This window comes from Cotesia typhae, unplaced genomic scaffold (assembly GCF_013202065.1).
Source record: "Cotesia typhae breed Kobodo isofemale line unplaced genomic scaffold, CoteBio_Ctyphae contig_56, whole genome shotgun sequence".
NCBI lineage: Eukaryota > Metazoa > Arthropoda > Insecta > Hymenoptera > Braconidae > Cotesia > Cotesia typhae.
Window position 1 is genome coordinate 1673525 of NW_027423760.1, and position 22724 is coordinate 1696248.

The 22724-nt window shown below is 30.9% G+C and overlaps 2 protein-coding genes across 2 annotated transcripts; both read left to right on the forward strand.

The window, feature by feature from the left end:
• Positions 1-4349: 4349 nt before the first annotated feature.
• Positions 4350-6367, forward strand: LOC141532086 (uncharacterized). The gene is made up of 2 exons (XM_074250260.1): positions 4350-6012; positions 6265-6367. Exon 1 carries the CDS (start codon positions 4555-4557, stop codon positions 5062-5064), a length of 510 nt encoding a protein of 169 aa, XP_074106361.1. The 5' UTR covers positions 4350-4554; the 3' UTR covers positions 5065-6012; positions 6265-6367.
• Positions 5831-17891, forward strand: LOC141532059 (uncharacterized). The gene is made up of 7 exons (XM_074250217.1): positions 5831-6012; positions 6265-6403; positions 12070-12277; positions 12454-13038; positions 13226-13509; positions 13581-13962; positions 17626-17891. Exons 1-7 carry the CDS (start codon positions 5831-5833, stop codon positions 17889-17891), a joined length of 2046 nt encoding a protein of 681 aa, XP_074106318.1.
• Positions 17892-22724: the final 4833 nt, after the last annotated feature.

Here is a 22724-nt window from a genome sequence, read left to right on the forward strand (position 1 = left end):
TTTTAAATCGACCGTTATTGATAAATTAATGAAACTTTCAGGATTTATTGTTAAATATCTATAAATAAATGAATAATGCATGTGCTGAATAAAAAGAGTTCATTTTTTTTTACCAAGAACTCAATGAAATTTTCACTTGTTCACTCAAAAGTTAATTAACAAAATAATAATACAGAGATAATTTTAAATTATTAATATTTTATTACAATATAGATATTGAACAATAAATCCTAAAAATTTCATGAATTTATCAGTAACGGTTGATTTACAACTTATTTTTTTATTAATTGTATTCTAAATTTTCATCATAACAAAAATTATTGTTAAAATATATATTTTGAAAAATCGTTTGGGGGATTAATTTTTAATGGTAACTACTCAAGAAAAAAAAAAAAAAATATATATATATATATATATATATATATATATATATATATATATATGTATACCTAATTTTTAGAATTCAGTAGAAAATAGGGGGTCCACTTAAGGCGATCTTGTTGATAATGATTGAGATATTGCTAATCATTATGTTTTAACACAAATAATTAACGTTCAACTTGATAGATTCAATAAATCTCAATTTCATAAAATATCAAGCATTAGTATATTTTAATTTATTTGAAGGCATAAATGAGTACACGATAAACATTAAGATGACTTCAAGGTGTATTTGACATATCAAATCAAACGACAACGTATTCCAAGAACAATTTAATTAGAAAGTGTCAACTGCGAATTAGAGGTTGTAAAATTACTGTGTCTGCGAAGCTTTGAAAAACCTAAAGAACAAAAAGCAAGAGAAAGCTTTCAGGAGAATTTGTATCTAAATAAATAAGCATGTCATGCGTTGTTGAACTTACGAAGTGAGTACATACTTCATTCATACTGGAACATAAAAAAGAAGTATGCATCATCGTGTCAGTGAGTAACATATTTTGGTGATCTAATTAGACACCTACTAGAAACTAAGAACACTCAAAGATTCTAACTGTAAATTCGTAAACTAAAATATGTTAGGTATCAATTAATTCCAGCAGATAGCGTGTGGATAGAAAATTCTTTCCTACCTAGAAAGTTGACTTTAATATTTGATAGTCCAAATTAAATACCGATTGGATTTACTCTTTGAGTAGTATCTGTTTCCAACATCAAGTGCACTTCATTTGCTGTTGATGTTTTGACTTGCTCAACTATGAGTGATTCGATGCCCATCAAAGTATTTTCGTGATGAAAATATTATTTAAAAAAAATTTTTTTAAAACATGCATTAATTCTTTTTTATAGTTTTATTTAATTCTGATAAGTAATTTTTTTAAAAAGAAATATTTTCTTCTTTTCCTGTAAAACTGAACAAGTCTTATCAAGTCTTAATAACTCTGAGAAATTCCGAAATTGCAGGGAAAATTTGACTTTTGAAGAGTATTGCAGAGTTTTGAAGACTTATTAAGTCTTTCCTTTACTTAGTTAGGGATGTGAAGACTTTCGAAAAGTCTTATTCAGAGTTATAAAGACTTTTCCAGAGTTTTTTCAGAGAATTATTTCCACAAGGGTAAGCTTTATAACAAAATTTATACTTTATGATACTTATTAATTCGAAAACTATAAATATTTTAAAGAATATTTTGTTAAAAATTTTTTTTTATTAATTTTAATTTATTTACAAATTTTTTTTTTTTTAATTATTTGATTATTCTTTATCAATTAAATAATTTTACAAACATTTATCATAATCATAAGTAAGAACGAAATCAATCATTAGTCGGTATGACAGTTTTCGACAATATTTTTGTGGATAGATACTATTTTTCTTCATTATTATGATTATTATTATTATTATCATTAAACAAAAGACAATCAATGGAAGCTTAGCCTTTCTTAAATATTTCTATTTACCGCGTGTAAAATTGTTGTGAACAAAGCATCGTTTTTTTTCGTATAGTAAATTAAATTTTATTTTTCAATAAATTTTTTGATATTTTATTTTAAAAATTTTTTTCAAAGTTATCTTTATAAGTATTTGAAATATTATTTTTATTTTTATAATTGAATCAATCGAAATCTATACGGATTTATCTAACAAAGTAATTTATTACTAAAATTTTAATCGTAAATATTTTAGTTAACCATTATCATCATGTTTTAATAATCCATATTTTTTCAGATTTTAATTGCTGGATTGATGATGGGAAGTCGTCGATATGTATTTGTAGAGTCAGCAGTACAGGTTTTAAAGAAATATATTAAATATTTTGTTCCTGACTTACCACCATGGTCTTCGGAAATTTGGCAAATAATATCCAATGAATTGGAAAATAAATGGTCTAGTGATTGTGTTCGTGTTAATGTTCGTCAAGACAGAAAGAAGATTTTAACTATTGCTCGGCAAGAATGTGGTTATTTTTCTGAAAATTCTAAAAAATCTGATGTCAATGACGATGATGATGATGACTTGAATCGTGATAATCGGAATGAAAGTATTGGTAGTGACAGTGACAATGATGATGATGAAAATGACAAAAATTATGTCCCCGAAAATTGGTATGTTCATGATTCTAATGAAATTGAAGATTTTGATGTGGAGATTTTTAGAGAAGCATGGAATAAAATTATAATAAAAAATATTGACAGTAGTGGACATCAGCATCTTGAATTACGCAAAAACGCTTGGACAGATGTTATTGCATTTGCTTTTTGGGAACAGTATCGTTTGAAATGCTCCTTTATGTTTAAGAAAAGTGTTGTAAGTATGAACGGAGATAATTACCTTTCCATTTATGGTTACTGTAAAAGTAAAAAATGTGGGAATCGTCTATTTGGTTTTATTAAACATGATCCTGTTGAAGAAGGTCCGGTGTTTATTACGATAAAGTGTCGTGATACTCGGAATGATGATCACGAAGATTTTCAGAGACCTCTTCGAGGAGAAAGAAGAAAAGTTATCAGTAAAAAAGTTAAAAATCTTGGTGTTCTTGGATATAGAAAAGAAGCAGCAGGACAACTATTAAAAGCTGGTGATACTGGCTGCCCTTTTTTACCTCAATCAAATGTCTTATATCAAGCTAAAAAAGAATTTATAAATGCTGAATTAGGTGTAAAGCCAATTGATAAAAAAAATGTTTTTGAAGCTATTGATCGACTCAAGGCTCTTCCTAACTATAAAGATTTCATTCATGTTATATCCAGGTCATCATTCTTTATTTTTTGTGGCAGTTTAACTCAGATGCATTGCTATAAAGAATATTGTCGTACTCACAAAAATTTTTCTTCGATCTCTATTGATGCCACGGGGAAATTTGTCCGTAAAATAGTCTTTCTTGATGGTGAAAAAAGTAAATATGTATTTCTTTACCAAATCGTCGTCAATTTTGATAACAATTCACAATCTGTGTGGCAGATGGTATCAGCAGCTCACGATGCGGAAACTATTCGACTATGGTTAGTTAAATGGCTTCATTTGGGAGCTAAGCATCCTCATGAAGCGGTCTCGGACGGATCACATGCATAATTAAATGCTATGTCCAGTGCATTCAATTCAATGCCTTTAAAAACATATATCGAAATATGCTTTAAAAATTTACACAAACAAAAAAAAACTCAAATTAACACCTATATTAGATTAGATGCAGCTCATTTTGTGCACTCAAATACCGGTTGGCAGTGCTTCAAGTTCGTATTACATCCATCAATAAAATAATTTTACACTCGGTGTATATGTCTTCTAATTGACTGTAAAAATTTAGATGATTTTCAACGCATCTTATTATTAATTTTAATAATTTGCAATGTTGCACACGAAGACAGTGTTGCTGACGTCAAAGGTAAAAACATATCTCCTATTGAAGCTAGATCAGAGTTGGAAAATTTTATTACATGCAGAAAAATTAATAAATTTTTATTAGATATAACTGAACAGATTGACAAAATTGAAGTTAATCCTGAAGACATCGAGGTTAAAGAAGTTTTATTAAATAATGATGAAGATGATTTGTTGTCTATTTCGACGTTTCTCAGGAACTTGTTGAAGAGTTCGAAAAATGTCATCAAGCAGGGTGAAAATTTAAATTGTTTTTACATACCTTCATTAGAGAAGCCTTTAATGGAGATTGCTGTAGAATTCCCTCTGTGGAGTAACGTCTGCATTCCCAATTCGAACTTAAGAGCAACGTCAAGCTACATTGAAGAAGACTTCAAAGATCTTAGAATGGTTTTAAAACATAAAGTGAAATTGTCAACTGATGTTTATACATTTTTAAAATTACATATTGATTATGTTCTTAATGGAGTAATCTTATTCAGAGCAAAATTAACTAAATTCATTAGTAAACATGTCAATAATCCTGATCTAAGTCAAACTAATTTACTTAACAGTAATTTGGATGGTGATGTGACACTAGCATCTGATAACAATGAAGAAAAATCAACTTCAGAAACACGTCTTATTGGAATTGATAACAAACTAAATTTCAAAATTTCTAGAGAAAAACTTGATGATAATTTATTCAAAAGTCCGGAAAAAAAAAAATTCATTCATTGGATACGGATACGCCTGATATGAACAAAAATAGTCTTGGTAATGATGACAATAATTTTCATATTGATAGCAATAATTTATCGAACGATTTGGATTATAATTTAAGCGATGTAACTGAGCAAAAAAATAAAAATGATGAATTTGACAGCTGGATGGGAAAAGGAACTCAACCAGAAAAATATGATTGGATGCTTATGGATACGTCTGATGAAGATAAAACCAAATTTAATGAGAAGATTAAACATGATTTTAATTATCCACTTATAACGAATAAAGATAAACATTCCAGTGGTATTGATATCGATGGTAGTACTGATAATTATAATAATAATATTGAACATTCTGATTATCATGTTGAAGATAGCTCTCATGACTTAGAGAACTATAATCAGAGTCTGGAAGTTGGAGCCTCCTATGATATTGGTTGTGATCTTATGAATGTTATTGGAAGTGATCTTCTAAATGATATTAGATGTGATCTTCTAAATGATATTGGATGTGATCTAAATGGTATTGAAACAAATAGCTAGGAAAATAAGAACAATTTAAATCGTAGTCCTTTAAGTGATATACACATAAATCGTTTTGAAGATCATGATTATAGTTTAAAAAGTGAAACGCCACGAAATATTAAAGAAAAAAAAAAAACATTATCCGCTGCTGTAAAAAAAGTTACGCGAGAAAAAATAAATGAAGGAAAATATTTTCAAGATTTCCCGGAAATAAAATTGGTGAATGATATTAATTCTAAAAAATTCAAGGTACATTTATTAAAAAATGGCAATTCTTATAAACCTGTGCGTTTCCAAGGTTATGATTGGATCGTTCGCAATACGTGTCCTTTCGATACGATAACACAGCTACTTTTCGATTGCGCTTTACAAGTTACCAATTTTCGAGAATTCTGTACAAGTTCAAAAAATCCTATGTTAAATTTTGCAAATGAATTTATAAATGAAGGTCTGACTAATAATATTTATAAAAAAAGGTTGGAGATTTTATATCCATTTTATAAGAAAACTGAAAAAAAAACAACAAAAAATTACGGATGAAAATCATGTGGCTGTACCTCTATCACGAGTTATTACCTGTGAAGATAATGTTAGTTCTTTATGGGCTCGGCTTTTTGCTAGCGAACCGAGTGTTTTTGAAAAAATTTCTTGCCCAACTCCGAAGTGCATCAATAATGATAATGCTAAGAGTGTAACAATTTTATCTGTAAATCATTCAACAATTATCCGAAGTGGCTTTGGTGCACTAGAGAAAGCATTAGATTTTCACAGTTGTATTGATAATATGCGTTGTCAATATTGTCACGGCAATAAAAAAATCTCTAAAAGAACGCCGAATTTATTTATCTACATAGAGCTGGACGTGAGAAAGCATGGAGAGACAGAAAGTCGGTCGTGTAAACTACGAGAAGTGCCAGTTTATTTAAATTTAGAAGCTAATGGATGTGCAGACAATCTTCGTTATCGGTTCGTAGAATATTTTGAAAAATAAATGTATTTTTTTAATAAAAGCTCTTATTTAACTTTATTTATACACATGCCTTTGAATTGTGTATACAATATTTCACTCATTTTAACTATAGTTATTGGGCGGAAATTTGATAGACATGTTAAGTTTTTATGACAGTGATATATTTTATAGTTAAATACTAGCTTTTTGTAAAATTATTAAAATTTTCTGTTGTATAGTATGAATAATAATCACTTATTAAATTTTAGATTATCCGGAGTAGCAGGATATTCTACTTTCCACTACATCGCGTATTGTAGAAGAGTATCTGGTTCTTGGATATCGTACAATGATAATGCGAAAAAACCTGAAACGGTAGGAGAAAATTTATCAATAACACCTCATGGTGTACTTTACATAAGGTCATAGAATTATATTATTTGAAAAATGACAAAGTTAAAAAAAAATTCGCTATCATATTATTATTTGTATAATAGTGCTTAAATAATAATTAAGTTCTTGAATTATTTAAAATTTCTAAAGTTAGTTCCACTCTACATCCAAATTGTTCTGATAATCAACCGAGCAATTAATCTCAGATCTTAGATTAATTTTTGCAATTTATATATATATATATATATATATATATATATATATATATATATATATATATATATATATATATATATACAGGGTGTCTCTGAAGTGGCGGGAGTAATTGTTGGGGTCGATAGAGAAAAAAATACTGAATCGAAAGTTCCTGAGCCAAAAATTTTTTTGGGCCATAGAATTTGAGTTATGAATTAAAAACGATAGCCAATCAGAAGCGCGCTATTCGAGAAATGAAAATGAGCGGGGAAGTAGAGGAGACGCGAGAGTGAGATGCTGCAATAGCAGCTTACTCGCTCACACAAAGCCGAGCATGAGAGGGGATTGTGACGCTATGAGCCGAGTACGTAAGTGTGAATGAGTGGATGTATGAGGTCGCAAGCGGACGGCTTAATGTATGAGTGTGTGTCCGTGTATCGCAGCATTATTGGAGGCGTTGTAACGCTGAATTAAAGCTAACCGGGTACTCTAAGACAGAGGAAAAAATTTTTATTTTTATTTTTATTCGAAAAAATTTAATAAAAAAATAAAAAGGCCCAAGATTTAACCAGACCCACAGAAACGGAGAGTAAATTTTTAATTCTCATTTATTTTGCTGGGGATTATTTTCAAATAAAAAAAAAAAGGCTAAGATTCAACTGGAATCCAAAAAGAGATGGATGAAAAAATTTTATTTTTTATTTTTAATCAGCAAAATTATTTTTCTTTAAAAAAGAGCCCAATCTCGACTGGAGCAAGAAAAAATGATTGAAAAATTTTATTATTAATTTTCAATCAACAAAATTATTATAAAAAAATAAATGGGCCCAAGTCTCAACCGGACCCAAACAAACGGATAAAAATTTTTATTACTTACTTAATTTGCTGGAAATTATCTTTAAAAACGAAAAAATGCCCAAGACTCGATCGGATCCAAAAAAATAACAGTACAAAAATTTTTTCCTTATTTTCAATCAGCAAAATTGTTTCTTTTAAAAAAGGCCCAATCTCGACTGGAGCAAAAAAATGATTAAAAAATTTTATTATTAATTTTCAATCAACAAAATTATTTAAAAAAAAAAATAGTCCGCAGACTCAACCGGACCCAAACAAACAGATAGATAGTTTTAATTACTTATTTATTTTGATGGGAATTATTTTAAAAACGAAGAAAATCGCCCAAGACTCGACCGGACCCAAAAAAAAAAATAAATTGAAAAATTTTGTTTTCATTTTCAATCAGCCAAATTAATTTCTTTTCGAAACAAGGCCCAATCTCAAACAGACTAAGAGAAACTAATTAAAAAATTTTATTTTTTATTATTAATCAAATATTATTTAAAAAAGAAAATAAGCCACAGACTTAACCGGACTTAAACAAACGGATAGAAAATTTTTATTACTTACTTAATTTGCTGGAAATTATCTTTAAAAACGAAAAAATGCCCAAGACTCCATCAGACCGAAAGGGAGATGAATAAAAAAATTTTACTATTCATTTTTAATCATCATAATTAACTTTTTTATAATAAAAGGCTCAATTTCGACCGGACCCAGAAAAAATGATCCAAAAATTTTATTTTTATTGTTGATCATCAAAACTAATTAAAAAAACAAATGAGGCCCTAGACTCAACTGGACCCAAACAAACGGATAAATAATTTTTATTACTTATTTATTTTGCAGGAAATTATTTTTGAAAACGATAAAAATGCCCTAGACTCGACCAGACCCGAAATAAAATAAATTGAAAATCTTTGTTTTTCTATTTTTAATCAGCAAAATTATTTTCCTTTGAAAAAGGGCCTGATCTCGACTGGAGCAAGAAAAAATAATTGAAAAGTTTTATAATGAATTTTTAATCAACAAAATTTTTTAAAAAAGAAAATAGGCCCCAGACTTAACTGGACCCAAACAAACGGAAAGAAAACTTTTATTCCTGTTTTTTTGTTGGGAATTATTTTTCGAAACAAAAAAATTGCCCAAGACTCGACCGGACCCGAAAAAGATAAATCGAAAAATTTTATTTCTAAATATTAATTAACTAAATTATTAAGAAAAAAATAGACCCAAGACGCAGCAGGACCCAAATAAACGGATAGAAATTTTTTATTACTTGATCACCAAGATTAATTTTCCTTGAAAAGAAAGGCCCAATCTCAAACAGACTTCGAATAACTGATTGAAAAATTTTATTATCAATTATTAATTAACAACATTATTCTTAAAAAAATTAATAGGCCCCAGACTCAATCGGACCCAAACAAACGGATCGAAAACTTTTATTTCCCATTCATTTTGCTAGGAATTATTTTTAAAAACGAAAAAATGCCCAAGACTCGACCAGAGCCAAGAATAGAAGAATGCAAAAAAATTTATTTTCTCTTTTCAATAACAAACAAAAATTTATTGAACAAAAATCAGCCTAATCTTGACAAGACGATAAAAAACTGATTGAAAAAATTTATTATCAATTATTGACAAAATTATTTCAAAAAAGAAAATAGGCCCCAGACTCAACCGGACCAAAACGAACAGATAGAAAATTTTTATTACTTATTTCTTATGCTCGGAATAATTTTTGAAAACAGAAGGAATTGCCCAAGACTCAACCGGACTCAACCAAACGGATGGAAAACTTTCATTTCTCATTTATTTTGCTGGGAATTATTCTGTAAAATAATTTTTCAATTAATCGTCAGGTAAAATGTCAAAAAATAAATTAAAACAAACATTGAACTCAAGTCCCAATAATTTTGATATTTTAATTAAAATTATTTTTTAATTAATTGACAGGTAAAATGTCAAATAAGGAATTGAAAAAAAAAATCGCTCTCGAGTCCTGATAATTTTGATATTTTTATTAAAATTATTTATCAGTTAATTAACAGGTAAAATGTCAACTAATAAATTAAAAAAAAAATTGAACTCAAGTCCGAATAATTTTGATATTTTAATTGAAATTATTTATCAGTTAATTGACAGGTAAAATGTAAAAAAATATACTAAAAAAATCGCTCTCGAGTCCTGATAATTTTGATATTATTATTAAAATTATTAATCACTTAATCAACAAGCGAAATGTCAAATGATAAATTAAAAAAAAATTGAACTCAAGTCCGAATAATTTTGATATTTTTATTAGAATTATCTATCAGTGAATTAACAGGTAGAGTGTCAAATTATAAATTAAGAAAAAATTGAACTCAAGTCCGAATAATTTTGATATTTTTATTAGAATTATCTATCGGTGAATTAACAGGTAGAATGTCAAATTATAAATTAAGAAAAAATTGAACTCAAGTCCGAACAATTTTGATATTTTTATAAAAATTATTTTTAATTAATTGACAGGTAAATAAATAATAAATTAAAAAAAAAAAAATTGAACTCAGGTCCTGATAATTTTGATATTTCAATTTAAATATTCTTTTTATTCACTGACAGGTAAAATGTCGAAGAAAATATGAAAAAGAAATGGCATTCACGTTTTAGTAATTTTGATATTTTAGTTTCCCTTTTTCTTAGCAAAGAAATCATTTCAAAAAAATCTACAGGTGTTTCGGCAGTTCAAGGATAACTTTACTTTAATGTTATTAGTTTGCATTCACATCATTACACTTTACTCCTTTTATTAAGCAATTAAGATTCCAGTTGAATCTTAGCCTTTTTTTTTTTTTTTGTATTTGAAAATAATCCCCAGCAAAATAAATGAGAATTAAAAATTTACTCTCCGTTTCTGTGGGTCTGGTTAAATCTTGGGCCTTTTTATTTTTTTTTATTAAATTTTTCGAATAAAAATAAAAATAAAAATTTTTTCCTCTGTCTTAGAGTACCCGGTTAGCTTTAATTCAGCGTTACAACGCGCCTCCAATAATGCTGCGATACACGGACACACACTCATACATTAAGCCGTCCGCTTGCGACCTCATACATCCACTCATTCACACTTACGTACTCGGCTCATAGCGTCACAATCCCCTCTCATGCTCGGCTTTGTGTGAGCGAGTAAGCTGCTATTGCAGCATCTCACTCTCGCGTCTCCTCTACTTCCCCGCTCATTTTCATTTCTCGAATAGCGCGCTTCTGATTGGCTATCGTTTTTAATTCATAACTCAAATTCTATGGCCCAAAAAAATTTTTGGCTCAGGAACTTTCGATTCAGTATTTTTTTCTCTATCGACCCCAACAATTACTCCCGCCACTTCAGAGACACCCTGTATATATATATTAGGGTGATTCAAAAAAAAAGAATATTTTTTTTTTCGTTTGGTACTCTGAAAAATAGGTTCCTAGACACCTCTAAGAAAGCCTCTCCAAGCATGAGTTCTTAATTGTAACGGGAAGGTCCTCCTTCTTACAGTTTTCTATTTTTTCTTATTATCAGATAGAAAAATTTATACCTCGCTTTCAACTACTTGAAAAAATATCTTGTTCCTTAGATTTTGTAGGAAATTGAATGCTCTACAAAAAAGGTCTCTTACGATTTTTTCGTAAACCCAACCGTTTAAAAGATATTAACGGTTAAAGTTTGATTATTTTTGGGAAAATTTTTTATTTCTTATGAATTTTATAACTCAATGAAAAAAATCATTATGAATGATGAAACTCATAGTTTTGTAGGAAATTTACTGCTCTATAAAAATGGTCTCTTATGATTTTTCGATCAAGTTGAGCGTTTACGAGATATTCATCGTCAAACATCAATGCATATTAATTTTTCTAGTTTTTGATCAATAATTCGAAAAATTTCAATTATTCTGTGAGTTTCAAGGAAATTTAGACAAATTTGAGTTTTTATTATAAAAGCAACTCCTATAGATGTTTTCTGTTCAAAAATTCATTTGAAAGTTTTTATTCTAATAATATTTTTTTAAATTTTATCTTTAATAATTTAAAATCTTAATCGCGTTGTCATTTATTATTATGAAATTTGTTCAGTGCGTATTTTTAAATTGTTTTTCACAAAATATACATAAAATTTTCGTTCGAGGGGATTTTTGTTTTGAATTCCATTTCTTCTTCTGTTTGTCTTCTGAAACTAACGCCATCTATGTTTTTTACTCTCAACTATCTTCAGTATCTACCCATTTAATACCGTATTTTCAGTGTTCCTAAAACTGATCATCTTGAATACGTAATAAAATAATTCATTTTAAATAAGTCTTATAATCATCACATAAATTTATTTATCATCAATTAACCTACAATGAATAAAGAAATACGTTTTATCGGAATACCTCTACAAAGAATTTCAGAAATTCGGAACGTAAGTTACCAAAAGTGAAAGAGGTTATGCGTGTGATTTTCTACCAAGTTAAAATTTTAAAGTATTCAATCAAACAAAGTGCTAAAAATTCAGTTGACCAAGTTATTGAACTGTGGAGAAAAAATCAGATTCCAACTAGTGGAGCTCCTAATGCAGTCAAAAATTTCTTCGCTATCACAGTCAATGGTTAAAATTACAAAAAAATTTCGATAAAAAGAATTCAGCGCAAAACCAAAAGGAAATGAAATTTCAGACTGATCTTGAACAATTATTCGACATTGTGAGCGAAAAATCCTTAAAAGTGCTTGATGATAATATTAGAAAGTTGTATTTGGATCAAAAATTCGGTACCCATAAAGAGATTCTTTCTAATAATGTACCTGTATCAAACTTAACCACAACTATAATGGGAATAGATGAGAGTAGTAAGTATCTGAGATATTTAATTATTATAAAGTCAGGTAGTAGTGTAACTTTTCATAGATGACTAGATGACATTTGACTAGACAATTTTTGGAGTCCTTTCTTAATTATTTGTCATCAAAATGAATAAATTCTATACATTTTCTTCGTTTAATTTATAAAACAGATCTTATTCCAGACTTAGATCAACCGTCTACTAGTCATGCGATTGTTCCAAGTGAAAAATCAGAGTCGTTCTCTACGTATACATTAAGTGGAGTTACAAATTTTGGATCTGATTCAGAGTATGAACCTCCAATTCCGACAAAACGAGCAAAACTTGATGTCTTAACTCCTGAAGTCATTTTTGGACTCGACCGAGCTAATGTCAGCAGTAGAAATGCGATGTTTATTATTGCTCCGGTTTTATTAGCAGTAGGTATTAAAATTGAAGATACAACGCTCAGTTATAGTTCAATTCAACGAGCTCGTATGCTTCAAAGAGAAGACATTGCTAAAGGACTTAATGACAACTTTAAGACACACGATAAATACGTTGTGCATTGGGACGGAAAAATGCTGAATGACCTTGTTGGATCAAAATCTGTGGAACGGCTACCAGTTATTTTAACTGCATTTGGTACCGAACAATTACTTGGGGTTCCAAAAATGAATTCTGGGACGGCAGACAATCAAACATCAGCCATTTTATCGACATTGAGTGAATGGGGTATTACTAATTATGTTAAGGCGATGTGTTTTGACACGACGGCAGTTAATACAGGTAACTTATCAATGATAATTTAATCTAAAAAATATTTAATTATTAACGTTCTAGTTTAATTTTTATTGCTTACTGAATTTCACTTTTGAAATTATTGAGAATTATTTACTCATTTGGATTTTAAATATAATCTACAATTTGTTGAAAATATTAAATTTAACGATAGTTATCTATTTTCTTTATACAGGAATTCATAACGGTACATGTAAGGCAATTGAAAAGACTTTGGGAAGAGAGTTAATCTGGTTACCATGTCGTCACCACATTTTTGAGATCATATTGAGAAGTGCATTTGAAGTATATTGGCCTGTGTCATCTGGGCCAAACGTACCAATGTTCGGAAGATTTAAAAAATCATGGGATGAAATAAATAAAACTAATTATAAATCTGGAATTGAAGATACTGTTGTTGCTGATATCATTTTGGATAAAAAAAATGAAATATCTAGTTTAATTGCACAATCCTTACAGGTATGATTTAACTGCGATTTTAAGAAAAAAAATTTTCTTGTTTCTGACAATTTTTTAATTGTTTTTGATAGTTACTACAACCCCGAGATGACTATAAAGAATTGTTGGAATTGTCGTTGATTTTCCTTGGAGAAATGCCTCAAGAAGAAATTTTTTTCAAACGACCTGGTGCAATTCATCATGCTAGGTGGATGGCGAAGGCAATTTACAGTTTAAAAATGTTTCTGTTCAGAAATGAATTTAAACTTTCTAATAAAGAATTGGACGGTCTTCGGCAAATTTGTATATTTATAGTTACACTGTATTTAAAAGCTTGGTTTTCATCAACTTCTGCAACAACTGCTGCTAATCATGACTTGCAGTTTTTGAAAAATTTATTCGAGTACAAAAATATCAATTCATTGATTTCTTCAGCAACTTGTGAAAAAATGATTTTGCATTTATGGTATTTAAGTGATGAACTTGCCATTTTATCATTATTTGACGATACCGTTTCATTGGAAGTAAAAAAATATTGTTGGAGCTGTTAATACTCGTAACGGTACAGATTCTAAAGCTAAAAATTTATAATTGATAAAAACGATTTGAATTCATTAACGCAAAAAGTCTGAGTGACTTTGTTTCTAAAAAGTCTTTAAATCTCTTTAAAATCTTTGATTTACCATATGACTTCCTTGATAAAGATATTGAATCGTGGCCTACTAATGACAGTTACATTGAAAATAAAGAATACTTTAACCAATTGAAAGTTGTTAATGATTCAGCAGAACGAGCTGTTGCATTAGTTAGTGAGTATAATCAATGCTTGACAAAAATGAAGAGCAATTCCAATACTTATTGCAAATTATCAAAGAACATCGAAAAAACTACCCAAACTGCAATAGAGGAAATTATTTACAGTAAAAGTGTACCGTTATGTTGAAAATATTGAAAATTATATGGCAGTTGATAATTAAATAAATAAATTCTTCGATAAAAAGTGAAACACATGTGAAACACACTAAATTGAATTATATATTTAAAAAAATGCACTAATTTTTTGTTTTAATGTAATCAAACATGTCCAAGACTAAAAAAACTAATTAAAAAAATAGTTCATAACATATTTCTATTCATAGAAACTCAAATTTGTCTAAATTTCCTTGAAACTCACAGAATAAATTGAAATTTTTCGAATTATTGATCAAAAACTAGAAAAATTAATATGCATTGATGTTTGACGATGAATATCTCGTAAACGCTCAACTTGATCGAAAAATCATAAGAGACCATTTTTATAGAGCAGTAAATTTCCTACAAAACTATGAGTTTTCATCATCATTCATAATGATTTTTTTCATTGAGTTATAAAATTCATAAGAAATAAAAAATTTTCCCAAAAATAATCAAACTTTAACCGTTAATATCTTTTAAACGGTTGGGTTTACGAAAAAATCGTAAGAGACCTTTTTTGTAGAGCATTCAATTTCCTACAAAATCTAAGGAACAAGATATTTTTTCAAGTAGTTGGAAGCGAGATATAAATTTTTCTATCTGATAATAAGAAAAAATAGAAAACTGTAAGAAGGAGGACCTTCCCGTTACAATTAAGAACTCATGCTTGGAGAGGCTTTCTTAGAGGTGTCTAGGAACCTATTTTTCAGAGTACCAAACGAAAAAAAAAATATTCTTTTTTTTTGAATCACCCTAATATTCAACTACTAATTTAAACAAAATATTCAAATCATTTAAATCAAAAATAATTCGATCCTCTCGGATCATAACATAACTTGATCCCACTGATCAAGGATTCGATCCCAGCGATCAATTCATAACATAACTTGATCCCACTGATCAAGGATTCGATCCCAGCGATCAATTCATAACACAACTTGATCCCACTGATCAAGGATTCGATCCCAGCGATCAAATTTATAACATACTTGATCCCAGCGATCAAGAATTCGATCCCAGCGATCAAACTTATAACACAACTCGATCCCAGCGATCAAATTCAATACTTGAACCTACTGGTTCTTTCAAACCATTCTAAACACACAGTCAATTCTCTTCCGATTACAAACACACGATTCTTTCTGATCATAATTACATTTTACATCTCTACTTAGATATTAACGGTTGACGGTTAACCACAATAACCTAACGGCGGCTGAGATCTATTCTCACCCCTCATTGCACAGCAGTGCAAAACATATATACATTCATATCAACACACATATTCATTCACATATCTCTCAACTGTAACATCTTCGAGGAGTTTTTCTCTAGCAATTGCTAGAGTTATCTCCTCTTGGGGAATAAATTAATCACAATTATTCACCCCAACACCGAGTCTTTTATTTTAAACAGATAGATCCTGAACCAATTCCTAACTAATCAACTACATATAGAAGAATTACGGAAATTCTCCTTAGTGGAGAGTTTGCGACAATTCACTTATGATCCTAAGGTGGAAATTGAACAATAAAGCTCATCTTAGAACATAACCTTCGTATTTATCTGTAGAATAAGTACGTTAATTTAAAAAATCATCCATAATGAGTTAGAAACGATAATTTCGTATCCAATCCAAGTAATTTTTAGATTTTTACATTCATTTTCATGAAATCTACTTCCATTTCGGCTGCCGAATGGCGCTTTTTTTCTCGAGACCTTTCACGTAAATGTATTCGTAATCTCTCACAATGAAATTCAGAACTTCTTCGAGACAATCAAAAGGTATGACTCCTTTATCCCATGGTATACCATGATGCTTACGTATCAGCCATAAGTTCATATGTTTATAGTTATTAGGTAGCCCGCTCCTATTACAAGGTGGCTTGAAAATTTTAACAGACAGTACATTTGAATGATCTAATAATTTATTTACACTAATTGCTGCAAGCTCTTTCACCAAAAAACAATTGTTAGGCATTTTAAAGCCTTTAACATCAACAATAATTTTTCCAACCATTTATCACAAAAAGATAGATGAATTTTAGTCAGTCACAGAAACAATACTAAATATTTTTTTTAAAAACTAGTCTTTTATATTATTCTATTCTTCTGCAAAGTATTATGGAGGAAATTGTTTAAATAAATTACTTGAAGATTTTTTGCATAATTTAGAATTTTATTTGATGGATTCATTTTTTTTTAGATGTTTACTTCATCCGCTCTTCGAGTTTTTGGAACTTTTCAGTGAATTCTGATAGTTTTTTTAGTAAATTTTGTTCATCAGCGCAACTCGAGCACGACATTCCCATGCGTACACTATTAATAACTTCAAAGTTTTTTTCTAATGCAAGGACATCATTTATAAATTTTTCAATATATTCAGAAGATTTGTTGTAAAAAACACTTTCAATTAAATCATCAAAATCTTCGCAAAACTTTACAAGTTTTTCAGCATTTTTATTTATTTCCAAGAGTGTTTTTGCCAAATTCTGTTTATCAGCACAATTTATGTATGATATATCGGCAAAAAGACTTTTGAAAATTTTAGAGTTTTTCTCCAATGTAATTATCCAGTTTACAAATTTACCAATATCTTCAGGAGGAACATCACTAAAAATCATTCTATTAGATCATCAAAATCCTCACAGAAAGGGTAATTATTCCGTAAAAATGCAATTTCTTGTTCACACAAATTATCTATCTCCATGGTTTAAAAGTTGTACTTGAAGCTCTCACGATACACTAACCAAATGAAGATTCATAAATTGAATAGTTGTGACGAAGATAGCCAAAAATGGTGGAATTCCCCCCTTTTTTCCCTCAAAAATTAAGGCGTAATTGCAATTGCAAAATAGTAATAAAGGGCTGAGGCGGAGTCGGCCAGAAATGGTGGAATTACGTCGGCCTGAAATGGCTGACTTACCCCCCCCCCAACATTGACAGTCGACAAAAAGACAGGTATCACATTATCGACCGGCGGTAAATAGTTCGAATCAGAATCCACAATCGGTTTTACCGAGGGGGTAAAGTCCCCCTGTTCATCTACTGAAGACGTAGATAAAATTATAAAAAGTTTAGATGATAAAAAAGGTATAAATGATGATATCAATTCTATAATTATAAAATCTATATGGAATTTTGATTGTAACTTTATATTATATTTTTTACGTAAATCTCTAGAATTAGGAATTGTGCCAGACAATTTAAAAATATCAACTATTACTCCGATTCAAAAAGTCAAAAATAGTGTTAAAGCATCAGATTTCATGCCAGTCAATACATTACCAGTACTTGAACAAATACTCGAGAGTATAGTAAAAATGCAACTTGATAAATTTCTTCATGAAAACAACGTATTATATGACGACCAATCAGGATTCAGAAAAAGTTACTCCTGTGAAACAGCCATGCAGTGCTCTCTGATAGACAGGAGAAGACCTCACTGAATTTGGCACCAAAAAATAAATTTTTTTTAACTTTTATTTAAACAATCAGTAGGCAAACAGAGGGGATACTCTGCCTGTAAAACAGATTTGTGGGTTCGTAGCCATGATAAGAGATCTACATTGCTGACCGTGTTTTGTGTCGTGATAGTATATCCTCTGTAGATATGGATGAGCTGTTTTACCGACAGTGGGTGTTATATGTGGTAGATATGTATGGCATTTTGGGGTTATTGATGAGGTTTTTATCGGTTGTTTTCATAGGTGGTGCTGGTGCTGAATTCTGTAATTTAAATCTATCCGCTATTTTCCTACCATTTTGAATCCGCCATCTCGTGACTGCTATCCGCCATTTTGGTGGCAGCTATCTGAAATCTGCCATTTTGAATCTGACTTCAGCCATTTAATGTTATGAATCCGCCATCTTGAATCTGATTTGTACCTTTTTTATATCGAGCCGTCATTTTAAGTATAATATCCGCCATTTTGAGTCTGATTTCCGCCATTTCAAATTTTGATTCTGATTTCCTGCATTTTTGTTAAAAAATGCACCTGTGATCTCAGCATCAATAATAGTTGCTTAGATCACAGGTGCATTTCATTGTTTATATTCTGAAAAGATTAATATATTCAAACTGTACGTATGAGGAGTACATGCGAGAAGATACGCCATCTGTCGAGGTTTCTGTCTACTTCTAAACAGGTCTGAACCTGTTCAAGGTCACGGTAACTGCGTAGTTCTCTTTGCTTTATTCCGAACTGCGTAATAGATGACTCATTCTGTTCTAGAATTTTCTAACCGCGTAGTAGATGACGTCATCATACAGGTCTAAGCGTGTTTAAGGTTGCGTAACTGCGCAGTTTTCTTTGTTCTACTTCTAACTGCGTAGTAGATGACGTCATCAAACCGTATTTGAGGTAGAGGAGTGGGGGGTAACTGCGTAGTATCCTCTGGCTATAAAAGCAGCGCGCTCAAGCCGTACTTCACAAAAACGAAGTACACCTCTCCAGTAAAGTACGAGCTGGTGGTGACTACAAGTTGAAGTACAAGTTCTTGGTGAAATACATCTTCTACCTATCAGTATTACTGATTGTAAGTATTCATTTACTGTCTAATCAAAATATGAATTAAATGAAAAATCATTTAATCAACCATTACAATTAATTAAAAAATTTTTACAGCAATCAATCATGGATCTTACTAAGATAAATGTGGTTAATTGTCTTACTGGAATTTTTCCTGTTAAGAAAATGAACGAGTTGGAGTTTAATCGAGAATATAAGATTAACGGTATCAAAGCTATTACAACTCAGTATGGAACTAGGATTGTTGCTAATATAAACGATGAATTTAACATTTATCTACCATCAAGAACTATTCAACATCTAAAAGATGATAACTTCATGAAGAGTTTGAATGAATTAATAGATTCAAACTATCTGTTTCTGCGTTATCATGGTGGAAAATATAATAAATTTGAATTTATTAATCCTAGTCTTGATGTAAAAATGACCAGTGGAATTATTTAATCAATAAAATATTGGATATCAATATAAATAATTCATTGTTTTTATTTATAATCCTTCGTTTTAAATTTAAGATCAATATTTATAATTCAAATGTTAATGTAGATATGTCAGGGATTATATTTTTAATTTAAAGTCCCGCAACTCTTACAGTAGTGACATCTACTATAAGGTTAAATTCTACACATCTTACAACAGTCATATATACTATGTTTATTTATCGCGGGGGAATGAGAGTGGTTCAAACCTCCCAGTCCACCGCTACCTTTTACAGTGACACCTTTAGGAGAGTAGTGAAAGGTGTTATCCAATGGTAACAGTATGCTGCTGTTGTTAGACTATGCCTCCCACTCCTCAACCATATACCTATGCCTGGCGCGTCTTAACATTTAAGCTGCATGTCTAAAAATTATTTATATTTTAACTTATCTTCTTGTTATTATCCGATTTATATTAACAACAATAATTTTCAATAATTTTAATACTAATAATAATATTAATTGTTTAATTTATATTAATTTTTCATATAAATAATGTTACATCAAACTCAAAGTATTAATTTTTTATTTAAAAAATCAGTAATAATGTCAGAAAAATTTAATTTTCATATAAAAACATTACATTAAAAGATAAAATATTAATTTTCAAAACATCTTAACATTTAAGTTGCATGTCTAAAAATTATTGATATTTTAACTTACCTTCTTGTTATTATCCGATTTATATTAACAACAATAATTTTCAATAATCTCAATACTAATAATAATATTAATTTTTCATATAAATAATGTTACATCAAACTCAAAGTATTATTTTTTATTTAAAAAATCAGTAATGTCACAGAAAAATTTAATTTTCATAAAAAAAAAAAAACATTACATTAAAAGGTAAAATATTAATTTTCAAAACCAACTTATTCTTTAAAATTTGAATAATAAAACAAGAATAAATGATAATGAGGATGTATACCAAAAAATTTTATGTTACATCTTCATATGTTATAAACTATCGCTTTCATAATCCATTCCAACTCCTTCATCATCTGAATTTTGTTGAAATTCCACATTAACCAAATCATGAAATTGATCATAGTAGGATCTCAATCTCCTAAACAATCCGCTACCCCAGTTATTCATTACAATGTAATCAATTTCATTAATTAATGCATCACATTGTTTAATAAAACACCCAGCTAACCGATTGTTACTAATTGAAAGTTGTGTTGTTATCCCATCGATTGTTATCTGTGAATCATCAATTTGATATTCATCATCAAGCATCATTCGTTCGAGAATCTCCAGAAAAATAATGTTAGATAAATTTGTTAAACTCCTGTTAGCTAACCATTCTTGAGGAACTACCGTGCTGTAATGTAACTCTCCACCCATTGAAGGATACACTAAAATAATAGAAATAATTGTGATAATAATAATAATAATAATAATAATAATAATAATAATAATAATAATAATAATAATAATAATAATAATAATAATAATAATAATAATAATAATAATAATAATAATAATAGCGGTGCTTGCTACGTGGCCTCCAAGCGGCGCATCGCGGGAAACGCAGACCATAACATCAGGTCTGTAGGCGAACGACGTAGCCCGTGCAGTGGGCCAACTACCCACTGCATGGAAATAACTGAGTTACCACAAGATACCAACTCAGAAGTGCTCCCCACAACCGGTCCTTTTCGGATGAGGACCATTCATCAGGTGGGAGGAGCACGCCGGACCCGATGAAAGATGACGACCCTGGCAACTTAAGGACTTACTTTAAGTGGACGGAGGAACTGAGAGTCGATCTCTTGGTGTGCTACCAACGTAGCGAGCCGGGGGTGAGCGGCTATATGGCCCGGATGCACACTCTTTGGAGTGATATGCATCCGGAGCTAGCGCATTTTACGCCCAAACACCTGCGTAATTATGCCGCTCATCTTCGGCGAAATAGAAGATCGCTTGTGCCGGATAGAAGGCAGTCTAATAGACTTTCCTTTCCGGCGCAACTACACCAAGAGCGACGCCGTTCCTCCTTGGACAACAACAATCCCTTTGTAGGACGGCAAGTAAGTATATCTAAAAAGATAACTTACTCCCAACAACAGCTTGACGCGGTAAACGAAGATCTCCGTGCAGCCATCCTGGAGGACTCCACCCTGCTCACTGTGAGCCAGGTTGTGTATGGTGCAGCAGTTTCGGCTTTTCCGAGAGAGAGACATTGTCTCTCGATCGAGGCAAGGTTGAGACAGCGCATCTTACAACTTGGCTCCAAAATTGACAGATCCCGGAAACATGTCTCCCGCATTCAGTGTGTGATTGAGTCCGAAACAACTCAAAAAGCATACACGCCCCGAATTCGACGCATTATTGCTGAACTTCGGTGGCGTCATCACACACTGAACAAGAGTACTCTTCTTGTCATCAAAGAAGAGTCTCTTAATAAATTGCGGGCTCTAGTGACTGCCAAAAAGTCACTAGAGAAAAGGCTGAAGCGGTTGGTCGACAACTCGTTGTTTCGATCCAGCCCTTCACGGTTTCTGACAGCAAAGACCGATGTTACTGGGACTTATGCAACACCTGAGCGGGTGGAAGCTTTTGGACTGAGTTGTATGGAGATCAACCAAACGTGAACGCCAATACTCCAGCTCTGCACGACTTCAAAGCATTCTGTCGGGAACACCGTCGGCAGAATGCTGATGAAGAGAGCCCTGCAGTCAGTGTGGATGAAGTTCGTTCAGCTCTAAATGGCAGCAAAAATTGGGCTGCCCCGGGACCAGATGGCATTAATGTCTTCTGGTGGAAGAAGTTTACTTCTACCCACCTCCATCTGGCCTGCATATTTACATCGTACATTAGAGCTGACGATCCGATTCCGAACTGGCTTGTAGAAGGGCGAACCGTACTGATACCTAAAAAAGGTGACTTGTCTGACCCTAAGAATTTCAGGCCTATCACCTGCTTGAATGCGGTTTATAAAATTTTTACAAAAATTTTAAATCACCGTATCTTGCAGCAGATAGAGCCTGTATGGCAACAGATATATGAACAACGTGGCAGTAAAAGAGGCCTGTCAGGTTGCAAGGAGAACCTGATAGTGGATCGATGCGTCTTACAAGATGCGATCTACTATCAACGCAACCTGTCAATGGCTTGGATTGACTATCGCAAGGCATTTGACTCAACTCCACATGAGTTGATTTTATATCTACTCAAATGCCTGGGAGTCAATCCCGAAATAGTGGAATGCATTCGACGTACAATGCAGCTCTGGCGAACGCGTTTTCACATTGGAAGTGGAAAC